This window comes from Trachemys scripta, chromosome 23 (assembly GCF_013100865.1).
Source record: "Trachemys scripta elegans isolate TJP31775 chromosome 23, CAS_Tse_1.0, whole genome shotgun sequence".
NCBI lineage: Eukaryota > Metazoa > Chordata > Testudines > Emydidae > Trachemys > Trachemys scripta.
This window is the reverse complement of record NC_048320.1, coordinates 3823702-3838157: the sequence shown is the minus strand read 5'-3', so window position 1 is coordinate 3838157 and position 14456 is coordinate 3823702. Positions and strand designations below refer to the sequence as shown.

The following is a 14456-nucleotide window of genomic DNA, read 5'->3' as shown; positions in this document are numbered from 1 at the left end:
GGGAAGGGCGGGGCCAGCCAGGGGAAATGGGCCATGCATGGCATCGCCAGAGGCACACTGGTCCGGCTGGCCCTGTGCTACCAGCATGCCCCTTCCTGTTGGGGGTGGGCCCATGCTGCGCCACACAGCTCCCCTGCCCAGTGCCCCCGGATCCATTATGCCTTGCACCCCCTGAACCCACTATGCCCAGAGCTCCCCCACAACAAATGCACAGTGTTGTGCATACCACCACCCCTACCCAGCGCCCACCCACCCACAGCCCCACCACAGCTGCCCAGCACCCCACACAGAACCCCCCACTCGCTAGTTTCCCAATACACACAGATTTCCCCTCCCTCCCTGTGCCTTTCCCCACAGCCCCACCACCACAACTACACAATACCCCACACAGACCCCCCCACCCAGTGCCCTGACACACACAGATCTCCCCCACTTCCCAGTACCCCCCCAACAGGCCCCCACTGCCTAGCACCCCAAAACACACAAATCTCCCCCACTGCCCAGTGCCCTCCACACCCTCACAGCCCAGCACCCCCCCACACACCTCCCAGACACTCACCATCAGACCCCGCCCCCTTCCCTGGCTGCACTCACCAGCCCTGCTGGGAGATCTCCGGCTCCTCAGGTGAGAGCAGCGAGGGGAGTCTCCAGACTCTCCACGTGCTGCGCCCGCCACAAGCGCGAGCTCCGTGGCGGGTGGCTCCCATTGGCCGCGAAAGGCGCCAATGGGAGCTGCCGGAGCCACGGGGCGGGGCTTGCAGGCACCGGCAGCACACAGAGTCCCCCCTGAGCCAGAGGGACCTGCCAGGGGGCGAGGTGAGTCCCAGCGGTGCTTACCTGGAGCGGCTCCCGGGAAGCATCTGGCAGGCAGGTCCCTCTGGCTCCTAGGGTCGCAGGTTGGGTCGAGGGGGGAGGGCGGGGGACTCTTTGCCCGCTGCCCGCGCCTGCAAGCCCCGCCCCTGCAGCACGCGGCGGAGACCTCCTCTGGGCATTGCACTGCAGGCTCCTGCTGGCGGGCGGGCGCCGGGAGCTGCACTGCCCCAGGAAGAAGAGGCGAGCGGCGCCAGCAGCACCTTGCGGTCCTTCTCCACCAGACGGTCCAGATATCGGGACAAAGTGTGTCCCGACCGATGTAAGGTCGGGACGCGGGACAAGTCCCCTAAAATCGGGACTGTCCCAATAATATCGGGACGGCTGGTCACCCTAGGGTGAGACCCTCATTTTCCCTCTCTCTTTTCTTTTCTACCTCAGGTATTAACCTTTAATAATGTAACTTCTTGTGTTTAGGCTCCTTGAGTAGTTATCACTATTAGTCCATAAATAACTTTCCTTTTGTGTTTGTATCTTCCACATTTATTCTGCAGCAACGCTTCTTTTACCTAAGCTACAGATCCCTGTAGCGCCCCAAAATACTCTGGGGTTTGCTCATCAAGTGGGTTACTACCAGTACAATTGTGATGTAAGCGTGGGGATAGGGACATGCTAAATCTGGGACAAATAAGGGTGTCAGCTTGAAAGTGCTGTTTGACTCATTCCATTGGGCACACAAGCAGTACATTGATAGAATTACACAACCACACCCCCTCCAGAAGAGTAACCCTAATAAATGAGCGTACCCCAAAGTATTGTGCAAAACTGGTCACAAATTCTTGAACAAACGCAGGCAGCATGTGACCCTAATCACATGTTAATTGTTGAGTAGTTGCTGCGGAGTAGGGAAACTGAGGCACGGACCTGAGCAAGCTTTCTTTTTCAGACCAAGCTCCTTTAGCAAGGGCTCTCTCTCTCTCATAGAATATTTGTTAACCTTCTGTTAAGAATCTTGCTTAGAACCCCTGTAGAACTGTGCAATAAGGAGTTAAGAGTTGTGTTCATGTGTATAATGCAAATCATAAAAGCAGCAAGGAGGAAGCAAATCGCGAGTGTTTTCGACCACAAAATCCCCCCATCCCTCCTGATTTGCAGCCCCTGGACCAGTGGCAGGTGCATGGGCAGCCAAGTCATTGGAAATACGCAAGGAGGAAGCCAGTGAAAAAAATGAAAGGGGCCACTCTGGTCTCACCTTGGGCTCAGGGGCAGGGCTGTACCCCAAACCTTACCTCCCTTTTCACGTATTCACACCCAAAGTGAAACAGCGCGCCTCAATCAGCCAATAGACCCATTTGTCACATTAGCCAGGAGGAAGCAGATCGTGACTGTTTTTGACCAAAAACCCCATCCCTCCTGATTTGCAACCCGGCCCGAGACCCCCAAGCTCCCCCCCGCGCCGCCCCGGGAGCCTGGGCTCCGGGCTCCTCTCTCGGGAGCTCGAGTCCCCGAGCGTCACGAACCCCCCTGCGCGGGCCCCACCCGCCGCCCGGCCAATCCGGGGCGGCCCCGCCCCCCGCCCCGCCCGCAGCCCTTTGTCCAGCCTAGGAGCCATGGCCGGGGCCGGGGGCCCAGCGCGGCGGCTGCTCCGGCCCCGCCGGCAGCGGGGCGGTGAGGTGGGCGGGGCCGCGCGGCCGGGACACGGGCCGGGGGGGCCCGTGGGGGGTCCGGGCTGGGCGCGGCGGGAGGGTCCGGACCCGGCGGCGCGGGGAGCCCGGGCGGAGCCGGGGGTCGGAGCGGGTCCCGGGGGCGGCTCTGGGGACACACCTGCTCCGCGCGCCCCGCAGCCGGGGAAGCATCGGGGTGTCGGGGCCGTGGGGAAGCGCCGGGGAATGAGCCACGAAACCCGGGCTGCGCCCGCACCGGGAGCGCTGCAGATCCGGCTGGTGAGTGGCTCTGAGCCAGGCTAGTCCGGGACTAGCTTAGGGTGACCAGCGGTCCCGACTTTGTAGGGACAGCCCCGATTTTGGGGGCTTTTTCTTATATAGGTACCTATTACCCCCCATCCCCTCTCCCGATTTTCACACTTGCTGTCTGGTCACCGTAGACTAGCTTGACTTTAGCAAAGCTTTTGATACGGGCTCCACAGTATTCTTGCCGACAAGCTAAAGCAGTATGGATTGGGTGAATGGACTAAGGTGGATAGAAAGCTGGCTGGATCGTCGGGCTCAACGGGTAGTGATCAATGGCTCCATGTCTAGTTGGCAGCCGGTATCAAGCGGAGTCCCCAAGAGTCGGTCCTGGGGCTGGTTTTGTTCAACATCTTCATTAGTGATCTGGATGATGGGATTGATTGCACCCTCAGCAAGTTCACGGATGACACTAAGCTGGGGGGAATGGTAGATATGCTGGAGGGTAGGGATCGGGTCCAGAGGGACCTAGACAAATTGGAGGATTGGGCCAAAAGAAATCTGATGAGGTTCAACAAGGACAAGTGCAGAGTCCTGCACTTAAGACAGAAGAATCCCAGGCACTGCTACAGACTAGGGACCGAGTGGCTAGGCAGCAGTTCTGCAGAAAGGGACCTGGGAATGAAAAACTGGATATGAGTCAGAAGTGTGCCCATGTTGCCAAGAAGGCTAACAGGATATTTGGCTGCATTAGTAAGAGCATTGCCAGCAGATCGAGGGAAGTGATTATTACCTTCTATTTGGCACTGGTGAGGCCACCTCTGGAGTATTGCGTCCAGTTCTGCGCCCCACACTACAAGAATGATGTGAACAAATTGGAGATCCCAATGGAGAGCAACAAAAATGATCAGGGGGCTGTGGTACATGACTTACGAGGAGAGGCTGAGGGAACTGGGCTTGTTTAGTCTGCAGAAGAGAAGAATGAGGGGGGATTTGATAGCAGCCTTCAACTACCTGAAGGGGGGTTCCAAAGAGGATGGAGCTCGGCTGTTCTCAGTGGTGGCAGATGACAGAACAAGGAGCAATGGTCTCAAGTTGCAGTGGGGGAGGTTTAGGTTGGATATTAGGAAACACTATTTCACTAGGAGGGTGGTGAAGCACTGGAATGGGTTACCTAGGGAGGTGGTGGAATCTCCATCCTTAGAAGTTTTTAAGGCCCGACTTGACAAAGCCCTGGCTGGGATGATTTGATTGGGGTTGGTCCTGCTTTGAACGGGGGGTTGGACTAGATACCTCCTGAGGGCTCTTCCATCCCTGATATTCTATGAGTCTATGACACCTATCCTCCCCCCTCCCCCACAAGCTCCAGGTGTCCCTAAACTCTGCCAGAAGCTGGGACTGGATGACAGGGAGCGGATCTGGTGCTAATCGCCCTGTTCTGTTCATTCCCTGTGAAGCATCTGACACCGGCCACTGTCAGAGGCAGGACACTGGGCTAGGTGGACCATTGGTCTGACCCAGTCTGGCCCTTTAATGTTCTTATGTAGAAGGAACGACTGGAGCCAGGGATCGTGGGGCTGCTTGGGTTTGGGGGGCTGTTTGGAGCTGGGCTCTGGGGTGTGTCAGTGGGGGAGTCAGAGCCAGACTTTGGGATGTGTTGGTCTGAGGGGTCTGTAGATGTGGGGGAGGTTTAAAGCTGGGGCTTGGGGGTGTGCCAGTATGTATGCAGGGGTCACAGCTGGGGTATTGGGGGGGTGGTTTGGGAGATATTGGGTTTGAGGGGGTCCATATTCAGATCCAGCACTTTGGGTATGTTGGGGTTGGAGCTGGGGAAGTTGGGAAATGTCTGAAGTTGGTTGTTTGGGATGTGGGTGGGGCTGGGGAATGTTTGGGGCTCAGGTTTGGGCTGCAGCCCTGTCACTTCGCCAGGGTGTCCTGTGTGTTCCTTGGAAAACCTGGTTCCGCTCTCACTGCCCCCCTGAGATCTTCCTCACTGAGGCTGAACTGTATCTGCCAAGCAAGTTTGAGTCCCAGGGGCTCTGCACAGGCATGTACAGGGCAGTTCGAGCAGTTTGTAACATCCCTGCCCCCGCTTCTTCCAGGAGGCACCGGGAGAGCATCTCGCCTGTGAGCGAAAAGCTGAGGAGGAGCGGCAAAGTGCAGAGCTGCTGGTAGGTGCCCAGAGCCCCCTGCCCCTCAGGTTTGCCTGGGATCAGAGTGCCCTGAGTGACATCTGATGAGGTTCAACAAGGACAAGTGCAGAGTCCTGCACTTAGGATGGAAGAATCCCATGCACTGGTACAGACTAGGGACCAAATGGCTAGGAAGCAGTTCTGCAGAAAAGGGCCTAGGGGTTACAGTGGACGAGAAGCTGGATATGAGTCAATAGTGTGCCCTTGTTGCCAAGAAGCCTAGCGGCATATTGGGCTGTATTAATAGGAGCATTGCCAGCAGATCGAGGGAACTGATAACTCCCCTCTATTTGGCGAGGCCACATCTGGACCATTGCGTCCAGTTTTGGTCCCCCCACTACAGAAGGGATGTGGACAAATTAGAGAGAGTCCAGCGGAGGGCAACGAAAATGATGAGGGGGCTGGGGCACATGACTTATGAGGAGAGGCTGAGGGAACTGGGCTTGTTTAGTCTGTAGGAAAGAAGAATGGGGGCGGATTTGATAGCAGCCTTCAGCTACCTGAAGGGGGGTTCCAAAGAGGATGGAGCTTGGCTGTTCTCAGTGGTGGCAGATGACAGAACAAGTTGATCCTGCTTTGAGCAGGGGGTTGGACTAGATGACCTCCTGAGGTCCCTTCCAACCCTGCTATTCTATGATTCTATGACACAGCAAATACAGGGCCTGTCCTGCCAGCCTCAGCCAGGAAACATCCCCACTGGAGCCCAGGGAGAGGGCAGGGTCAGACGTGGGGGCAACATGATGTGTTTAGGGTCCAAGAGGCTGCTGTGCAGGACAGTGTCGGTCTGTGGCCTGGAGAGACCCTGCCCAAGGGCTGCTCAGATATTATAGTGACCAGGGTTCCTCTCTAGTGCCTAGGGGAGATGGGTGGGGAAGGAGAGGAAATGTGGGTGGGCAGATGAAGAGTTTGGCTAAGTGCAATTTGATGAGGTTTTGGGGGGAAAGCCCCCCCCCCCCCCGTTAGCCATGTGCAGCTCACCCCACCCTCCTTCCTGCAGCCTTCCTGGCCTAACTGAGCTCCCATCACCTGCCACATCAACGCTGTGTTCTGGTAAATAACCCCCATCTGCTGGGGGCACAGGTCTGATTCTCCCATTACCGAGCCGCCCTCTCCCTGGGTTGCAGAAACAGACGGAAGCCGAGAGGCAGAAGATCGTTGCGGAGTGGAAGGAGCTGCGAGGGTTTCTGGAGGAGCAGGAGCAGCTCCTGCTGTCCCAGCTGGAAGAGCTAGCCAGAGCCATCGTCAGGAGACGGGACAAGGGCGTCTCCAGACCGTCCGGGGAGATTTCCCTGCTCGGAGAGGAGGGGCAGCAGCAGCCAGGGAGCCAATCCCCACAGGTCAGACTGGCTTATGGCAGTGCTAATACGCTGCTTCTCAGCCCTAGACCCCAACGCCCCTCACAAGGTGGGTCAGGGACATTGTCCCTATTGTACAAAGGGGAAAGTGAGGCACAGGACGGAGCGCAGTCCTGCCCCAGTCACACAGTGAGTCTGTGGCAGAGCTAGGGCTGGGACCTGGGAGTCCTGGGTGCTGTAACCCCAAGACCGTTTCTCCTGCCCTGTAAATGTCTATCTGCGTTTGCACTTTGAGGGTGAAATTCCCAGCCCACCCTCCCCCCACCAGGCCCAAGGTCCCATGTCGTCTCAGGCTAGTGGGTTCAGTGTTGTGAGGGGACTTGGCGGGGCTCTCAGCACTAGGGGGAATATTCTCTTCCTGTGAAGTGCCTGGGGAGAGACTTTCCCCGATGGCGACCTAGCAGGGACTCCTGGGGTTGCTGAGGGCAGGTGTCCCAGCAGTGGGGAAGGGAGATGGCAGCTGTTCTCTGAACGTGAACCCAAGTGTCTGAAATTCCCCAAATACCCACGGCTCCAGTGGTGACTCCCCTGCAGAGCAGGAGGCCACCCCAGCCTGGGACAGGCCCACTGACTGCCTCTCCTTTCTCCCCCTGTGCAGGGTGCTGGATGCACTGAGAGCAGGTACGTCCTGGGCTCCATGGCACCGTTCGCGTGGAAAGCGATGGTTTAGAATTGGAATTCTCCTGACTGCGGCGCTTCCCCCGCTGTGACCCGCTGGCTGAGTGCCTGAGATCACGTCTTTCCTTAGTGGCTGCCTCAGGAAGGAGAAGAGCCTCTTACTATCTGACAGCTAATGGGGGCTGGCAAACATAGGGCCTGTGGGCCGGACCCAGCCTGGCTCATGTGTTTACGTGGCCACATCACGTGTTCACAGTGTGCAGAATCTCAGCTTAGGTTTCTAGCCTTCGAGATTGCAAAGAAACCTTCCGAAATGCAAAGGGAGGCGATGGTGCCTTCCTGCGGGCCTGTCTACAGCGTTTCAGTGGAGATGCTCCCTATGGTGATGGGAGGGGTCATCCCACTGGTGTAGGTGATCCACCTCCCCACAGGCAGGAGCTAGGTCGATGGAAGACCCTCGTTCGACCTAGCACTGTCTGCCGGGGCACTCATGTTGGCTTATCTATGCTGCTCAGAGGTGTAGATTTTTCACACCCTGAGCAATGTAGTTAAGACAACCTAATATTCTAGTGCAGCCCAGGCCTGAGTCTGTGAAACAGCCTGAAACCCGGCTCAGAGATGTGTGAACTCCCCTGGGAGTCTCATTGGTGTGTAGCTGAAATGATGTCACTTGAATGTCCATTGCTGAGCTCTGTGGCACAGGGGATGGGGAGGGGACAGGAGTGAAGCCCTTGAGCGGTAGGAATAGGGAGTTGCTCTAGGGAGGGAAGAACAGAAGAGAGACACACAGACACGGATGAGAGAGAGAGAGAGAGAGAGGAGCAGGGGGAAGGCAGGGAAACAGGGTAGAAATAGAGAAGTGGCTGTTTTCCCAGTGAGTGAAAAAGTTGTGACAATGAAGTACTTTATAAATAACAATAATTAAAAGCTTTCTATATAAAGGGCAGATCCCCCCCCCCCCCCCGGATCTTTGTGCCTGGGTGTCCCCAGTTTATGCCCTAGCCTAAGGACAATGATAAGGGATACAGGCCTCTCCACCCAATGGGGCTGACACCCTGGGGGTCACTGCTTTAGCTGAAGTTCTCAGGGCTTTGGGCATTAAATGGTCCAGGTTCAATGCCTGGGGAAGACCTGGGTTCTGTCTGTGGCCACTGTGAGCACATGGGACACGCCCACTCTCTGGTCTCTGTCTCCTCCCTTTCCACATATCCCAATGCTGGTGCCCCTTGTTACTGGAATAACCCAGAGTGGAGGGTGGCTCAGCACCCCAGTGTGTCCCAGAGAGGGCACCAGAACCTGTCTCCATTCCGGGCCCCAAAGGCTCCCCACATCCCATCTCTCTGGGCCCATGGAGAGCACAGGGCTGTGGGCAGGTGACATCTCAGATGCTAAAGCTCAGATGCAGGTTTCCCAGAGTTTGGGGACTTCTGGGATTGGGGATCAGACCCATGTCTCACCCTTCCTGCTTTCCTCAGCAGGGAGGACGGGCCGTTTCAGAAGCCAGAGCCAGGGTTTGCGGAGCTGGAGAAGAGACTCAGCGATTTCTCTCTGAAAAGTGCCATCCTGCAGGAGGTGCTGCTGGGATTCAAAGGTGAATTGGAGTTTGGCAGCAATGTCCCTTCTGGTTAGAGGGCCCCTCGCCCTGGGGAGGAGTCAGGGGCTATAGTGTGTCGCTGACCCTGGGCTCCAGCTCAGGGAGTTTCCCTTCCCCATGCGAGTAGCCTGTGGGGCTGGCTCTGCCTGAGTTATCAGCCGCGCTCTGGGTCATCATCTCATAATGAAAAGCAGGTACGTTAGTAACCAATAGGAATATGCCCATGAATGCGAGGGCCTGAATTCTCACCTCTCCCATCCTCTCCTTCCCCAGAGACTCTGCGACTGGAGCTGGAGAACAACACAGGTACGTTTCTGTCTCTCATGGGGGGGATTCAGACCAAGAACCATGTTAGCGGAAGGGGCTTGCTGCCTCCAGCCCGAGATTAACCTGAAAGCGGTGGGACAGCGACTGCCCAGGTCACTCCTGCGGTGAGGTCTGGTGGGGGTCAGAGTGAATCCTGAGCTGACAGGTGCATTTCCCTTTGAGGGAAGGAACAAGAACCTGAGTGGTGTGAAATGGGGAGACGAGGCTGCAACATCCTTACACGGTGCAGCCTGCAGCTTTAATGGGCGTCGCCACAGGGCAGCAGCAGAGTCTCGGGAGTGAGGGATTGGAACCCTTGTCTAGACTGATCCTGAATGCGAAATGGGGCTGCTATACGGTGTGCAGACTGGCTGTGAAGGGAAGAGCACTGAGCTGTATAGGGGCTCATTCTGAAGGAGGAGGGGGCTTCGCTAGTGGAGATCAGTGTTTCTCACACTTCACATTGGGGATCCTTTATCTGAGGTAAAGAATTTTTGCCGCTTTCTTACATTTACTCTAAAGTAAGAACAGACCAATGGAAGGGTGTTAAGCCTTCACGGTGTGTGTTTCAAGAGGCCGACAGAGAATCCCTGACCTTGAGGGATAAGCGTGTGCAGGCTCTGGGGGAATGAGATTCTCTTTATTTAGGTCCTAATAAAGCTTTCTGTATTTCCTAGCCCCCATGACTGCCTTTCCTGAGTCCCCTGGGGGCCGTGACCCATCAGTTGAGAAACACTGGGTCAGATTTGATCACTACTGGCTATGAATAGGAAGAGAGCACTGCATTGTGTATGGCCCAAGTTTGGATGAGCAGCTGGCTACTATAGCATATGTGGACTGACCCTGGGAACCTGTCTGTGACCTTTACTATAAATACCCCTGATTAAATCTTAGCTGGGAGCCCCTGGGGACCCAGCGGCTGCTCTGTCCCCCCTGGAGCCACTGCTCCGGTGGCCCCCAGACCCCTGCTTGGGCAGGGCCCCGGGCCAGCTGCTGGACTGAAAATGAACCGCTCTAAAATGAAATTTATGTGGTTTGATGCCTTGCCAAAAGCCCAAATACACCTCTACCCCGATATAACGCAACCCCATATAACACGAATTCGGATATAACGCGGTAAAGCAGCGCTCCGGGGGGGGCGGGGCTGCGCACTCCGGCGGATCAAAGCAAGTTCGATATAACGCGGTTTCACCTATACCAGGGTAAGATTTTTTTGGTTCCCAAGGACAGCGTTATATCGGGGTAGAGGTGTCATAGTCAAGGGGGAACAAAGAGAAGTTGTTGAGCATTACGTCTGTTTGGGCCAAGAAATCAACACGCACCACGATCGGGAAGGTGAACTATCGCAAAGAAAGCAAGCCTGTTGGCGCGCATTCAGTTCTATCAAGGATGCCCTCCAAGGAAAAATCAACAAGGCAACCCACGCCAACCTCTTCAAGTCAACAGTACTGCCGGCAATGTTATACGGCAACGAAACATGGGTGCTTAGGAAGATAGAGGAGCAACAGCTTGTCTGTCACGGAGAGGGTGATGGAAAGAAGAATTCTGGGGATTTCAATCAGCAACCAAGTTCCCAATGACGTGATGAGACAGTAGAGTGGAGTGTAGGATGTTGTTGAAAGCAGGTACATTAAAATGTGATGGGGTGGGCATATAGCAAGGCTCACTGACAATCGATGGACTGCAGCTGTCGCTGAATGGTACCCACGGGAACTGAAACGACCACTCAGCTGACCTCCAAAGAGATGGGAAGATTTTATCATGCAAAGGCATGGCCACACCTGGAGAAGGAAGGCCGGGATAAGAGAAGAATGGAAGACTTGTTGTGATCGGCGCAACCTATATGAGGGCTGAAGTCACTGATCGGCTGTAGTCAGTTCCAGCTATCCCGGGTTTTCAGGCCAAAAAGATCCACTTTGTATGAGCTCAAAGGGTGCTTCTCCCCCGTAGTCCCCTAGGTGATGGGTGTCAGAATGGCTGCCTTTGGCTGTGTGACCCAGCGTCTGTTGTCTCTGTGCCAAGAGCCAGGAAGGCTTCCTTGGTGTGCAGGCTGCATGCCCCGTCATGAGTGCTAAATGGGCTCTCCTCCCACCCCACTCCGCACTTGGTTTAGCTTGAGGGTTTGGTTTGTTATATGGAGATGGCTTTTCTTTGTCCTCCCAGGAACTACCTGGTTCTATTTCCATTGGGGACACAGGAAAACAGCATCCCTTTGTCTGGGGCAGGCTGAGTTTATGCACTGCTTATAAAAGACATTTTAAAAACCTTTTCAGCACATGCCTATAATTCTTTACACATGACCAGGATGTGTAGCACACGGTACTATTAATGACGGGCATGTTACCTGTTTGCATAGGATACTTGACATGACAATTTTTAGTACAGATAATGACAACAGTGTGTTACTGACACCCTTTGTCCCCTGAGGAGAGTCACAGTTTGGTGAGTCCTCTGCCAGATGACGGTGAGGGCTCCATGGGCTACACAGGGGAGGGGAGATTTGGGGGATCCCAGCCCCTTAACACAGAATCTCTGCCCAGGCCCCATTGCTTTGAAACCCACCCTCCATTTTCTTTAGTCCACTTTCACTTTCTTTTACATATTTTTTTCACATTCTTATCTCTTGTCCTCTCTCCATCACTCACTTCCCCCCACGGGTGCCCTTCCCTACCCACTGAGCCTGCGGACACTGTTCCCCAGTCCTTACGTTCTCCCCTCACACTCCCTTCCCCAGCACAAATGGGCACTTCGGTGTTTATGTCACAATGTGCTAAGAGATTTCTGGGGACTCGGAGAATGTCGCTTCCCCCTCTCTGTCTGCAGCAGCCACAGTCTCTCTTCCCTGCAGGCTCCTTGGAGCTTTGAGCCAGTCCCTCCTGAGGCCACATGGCCCGATTCTTGTTTCTCACATTCTCCTTTTCCAGAGAAAATAAGAGTCTCTTGCTCCTGAATTATATTCTGTAATTTCCCAGCCATGTTCCACATGCTGGGGAATTTTAATACTCTCTCCCACTGCACCTGACTCACTAGATTTCCTGACATCTGTTACCTCTGCATTGCTGCGTTCATTGACACCCCCCGCTCCCTCCCATCCCTTACTGGGCTGAAACCCCTCTAGCTCATGCTCACCAGTCTCCGCTTCTGTAGGACACTCTCATTGTCCGTGTCAGTGAGAACTGGATCCAGGCGGTGTCCCCTCTGGCTGGAGCTCCCTCTTTCTGGGACGTAGAAATGTGTTCTCTGTATTTTAGGATCCCCTCTTTTGTCTGGCTGTGTGTGGTCCCAGCAGAGATGTGGATAGTTAAGTCTCCCCGTTAGCTGAGTATCATGCAGCTTTGAGCACCTGGGGAGCTGGCTCTGGGATTTTACTGCTTTAAATAATAGGACATTGTGACAAATCTCCCACAAATTCACCTGCTCTCACTTATTTTCTTCCCCTGAGCGGGGTTTCCAGTTTCCAAATCTAATGTGGAACAAGCTCAGAGCCAAGAGATCCTGGGAGCTGATAGCACAGATGGGAATGAGTTAAACTAACTCAAAACTTGTGTGTGTAATGAAAAGAGCTTGGGATTCCCTATAAAGACCTTGTGAACTCTGGGTTTAGGGTTGTCCGCAGCATGTGATGCGTCCTCATGAAGGAGGTCAAAGCTTCCCACCCATCCTCACTGACATCTGGCACAGCTTCCTCCCTGACGCCCCTTCCCCCGGAGTGGAGGCAGATTGGTCCTGTCCTCGCTCTCCTTGGGGGAAAGTTTTGGGAGGAGTCAGCTCCTGATTTTTTCCATCTCTCCAGCAATTAGTTTGGTTTGTTTTCCCCCTTTCCCCAGAGCAGGGAACGACTCATGACTGGATTCTCTCTCTGTTGCAGCAGGTGATGGGGCAGTGAGTGAGAACGAGGAGGCGAATCCACAGCAGGGAGATACTCAGCATGTGGAACCACCCGGGATGTTATCAGAAAGATCTGAAAAGAATATTCACTGGAATCGTGAGCAGAGAAAAGGTCATGAGAGTCCGCTCTGGCCAGAGAAGCAGCAGGGAAATCAGCCAGGGGATGGTCGGGGAAGTAGCCAGGACCTCCAGGAAACCACAGCCCAGCAGAGAATCCCCCCAGGAGTGAGAAAAAACACCTGCACGGAGTGTGGGAAAACCTTCAGTAGCTGCTCAGCTCTTATTACACATCAGAGTATCCACATGGGCAAGACACCCTATAGATGCTGCGAGTGCGGGAAAAGCTTCAATCGGAACTCGCACCTTAGTAGACATCGGAGACTCCACACAGGACAGAGACCCTTTAAATGCTCCGAGTGCGGGAAAAGTTTCAGTGTGAGCTCAAACCTTATTGCACATCAGACAATCCACACAGGAACCAGACCCTTTACCTGTTCTGAGTGCGGGAAAAGCTTCAATCGGAACTCAAACCTTATTACACATTTTAGAATCCACACGGGCAGTAGACCTTTCACATGTGCTGACTGTGGGAAAAGCTTCACTGACAGCTCAAACCTTACTCAGCATCAGAGAACGCATGTGGGGGAGAGACCCTATAGATGTTCAGAGTGCGGGAAAAGCTTCACTCGGAGCTCCGACCTTATTAGACATGAAACAATCCACACAGGAGACAGACCCTTTAAATGCTCAGCGTGTGGGAAAAGTTTCAATCAGAACTCACACCTTATTACGCATCAGAGGATCCACAAGGGAGAGTAAGCCCATAAATAGCTTGGCTAGGGCTGGCCCAAGTTTTGTTTTTTTATAATACATTTGCTATTTCCCACCTCGTGACCTTTAACGCTGTTTGCACCATTTGCTTCACTGTGGTCCCTCAGCTCCCCCAGGTGAATTGCCCGCTTTTGCTGCTCATCTTTCTTTGGGGTGAAGCCCATCATCTGTTCTATCAATTCCTTGATATCCTCTAAGGCATGGGAGTGTGTGCCCCTCCTGACAGGAATGTCCGTCAGTCCCAGATAGGGAGATAGGGATGACCTCAACTAGCTACACTGAGGTAAAAATCTACTTGGACTTTGTCTCTACTAGGGTTTTCCATGGAGTTAGCAAGCTTGAGTAGCTAGCTTGATTTAAATACTAAACTATTTTTGCAGTAAAGACATAGCCCTGCTAAAATGGTTGGGGTTAGCTAGCGCATTTCTCCTTAAGCTGACCCAACCTCCATCACTCTTCCTAGTGCAGACAATCCCAAGCATCACATTTCTATTTACTCCTGCGGGAACTCTGCGCCAAACAAATAAAAATTCTGCACACAATATTAAATTCTGAAAACAAACACTACATAATCATGCCAGTTTCAATTATTTTGGTAATTTATTTCAAAATACTTGTCAGCAAGTATGACTGTAACAATACAGACACACACACAATTTCCCCCAGGAGCAGAGAGTTAAAGAAACCTCTATGACAACCTAGTTCCTGTTTCTCTGCCCCACCCCACCCCCACCCAGAGCCCAGCCAGGTGGTCAGAGCCCAGCCGTGGCCCCCTCAGGCCAGACAGCAGCTCCTCCCCCCCCCTTGAGCCCAGCTGTGACACACCCCTGGCCAGACACCAGCACTCCTTCCCCCCCCCCCCCAGACCAGCTGTGGCCCCCCTAGGCTAGACACCAGCCCCCCCTCCCATGCAGAGCACAGCCGTGGCCCCCCTAGGCTGGACACCAGCCCCCCT

The 14456-nt window shown here is 54.4% G+C and overlaps 1 protein-coding gene across 1 annotated transcript in view; it reads left to right on the top strand.

Annotated features, from left to right (window-relative positions):
- Window positions 1-2380: 2380 nt before the first annotated feature.
- LOC117869422 (zinc finger protein 2 homolog) overlaps window positions 2381-14456 on the top strand; it is a 49512-nt gene continuing 37436 nt past the window's right edge. The window contains exons 1-7 of the mRNA XM_034756261.1: window positions 2381-2483; window positions 4820-4888; window positions 6034-6246; window positions 6863-6885; window positions 8358-8473; window positions 8750-8782; window positions 12651-13485. Of these exons, the coding sequence (XP_034612152.1) occupies window positions 2421-2483; window positions 4820-4888; window positions 6034-6246; window positions 6863-6885; window positions 8358-8473; window positions 8750-8782; window positions 12651-13485 (1352 nt within the window). The 5' untranslated portion in view covers window positions 2381-2420. The remainder of the gene's footprint in view (window positions 2484-4819; window positions 4889-6033; window positions 6247-6862; window positions 6886-8357; window positions 8474-8749; window positions 8783-12650; window positions 13486-14456) is intronic.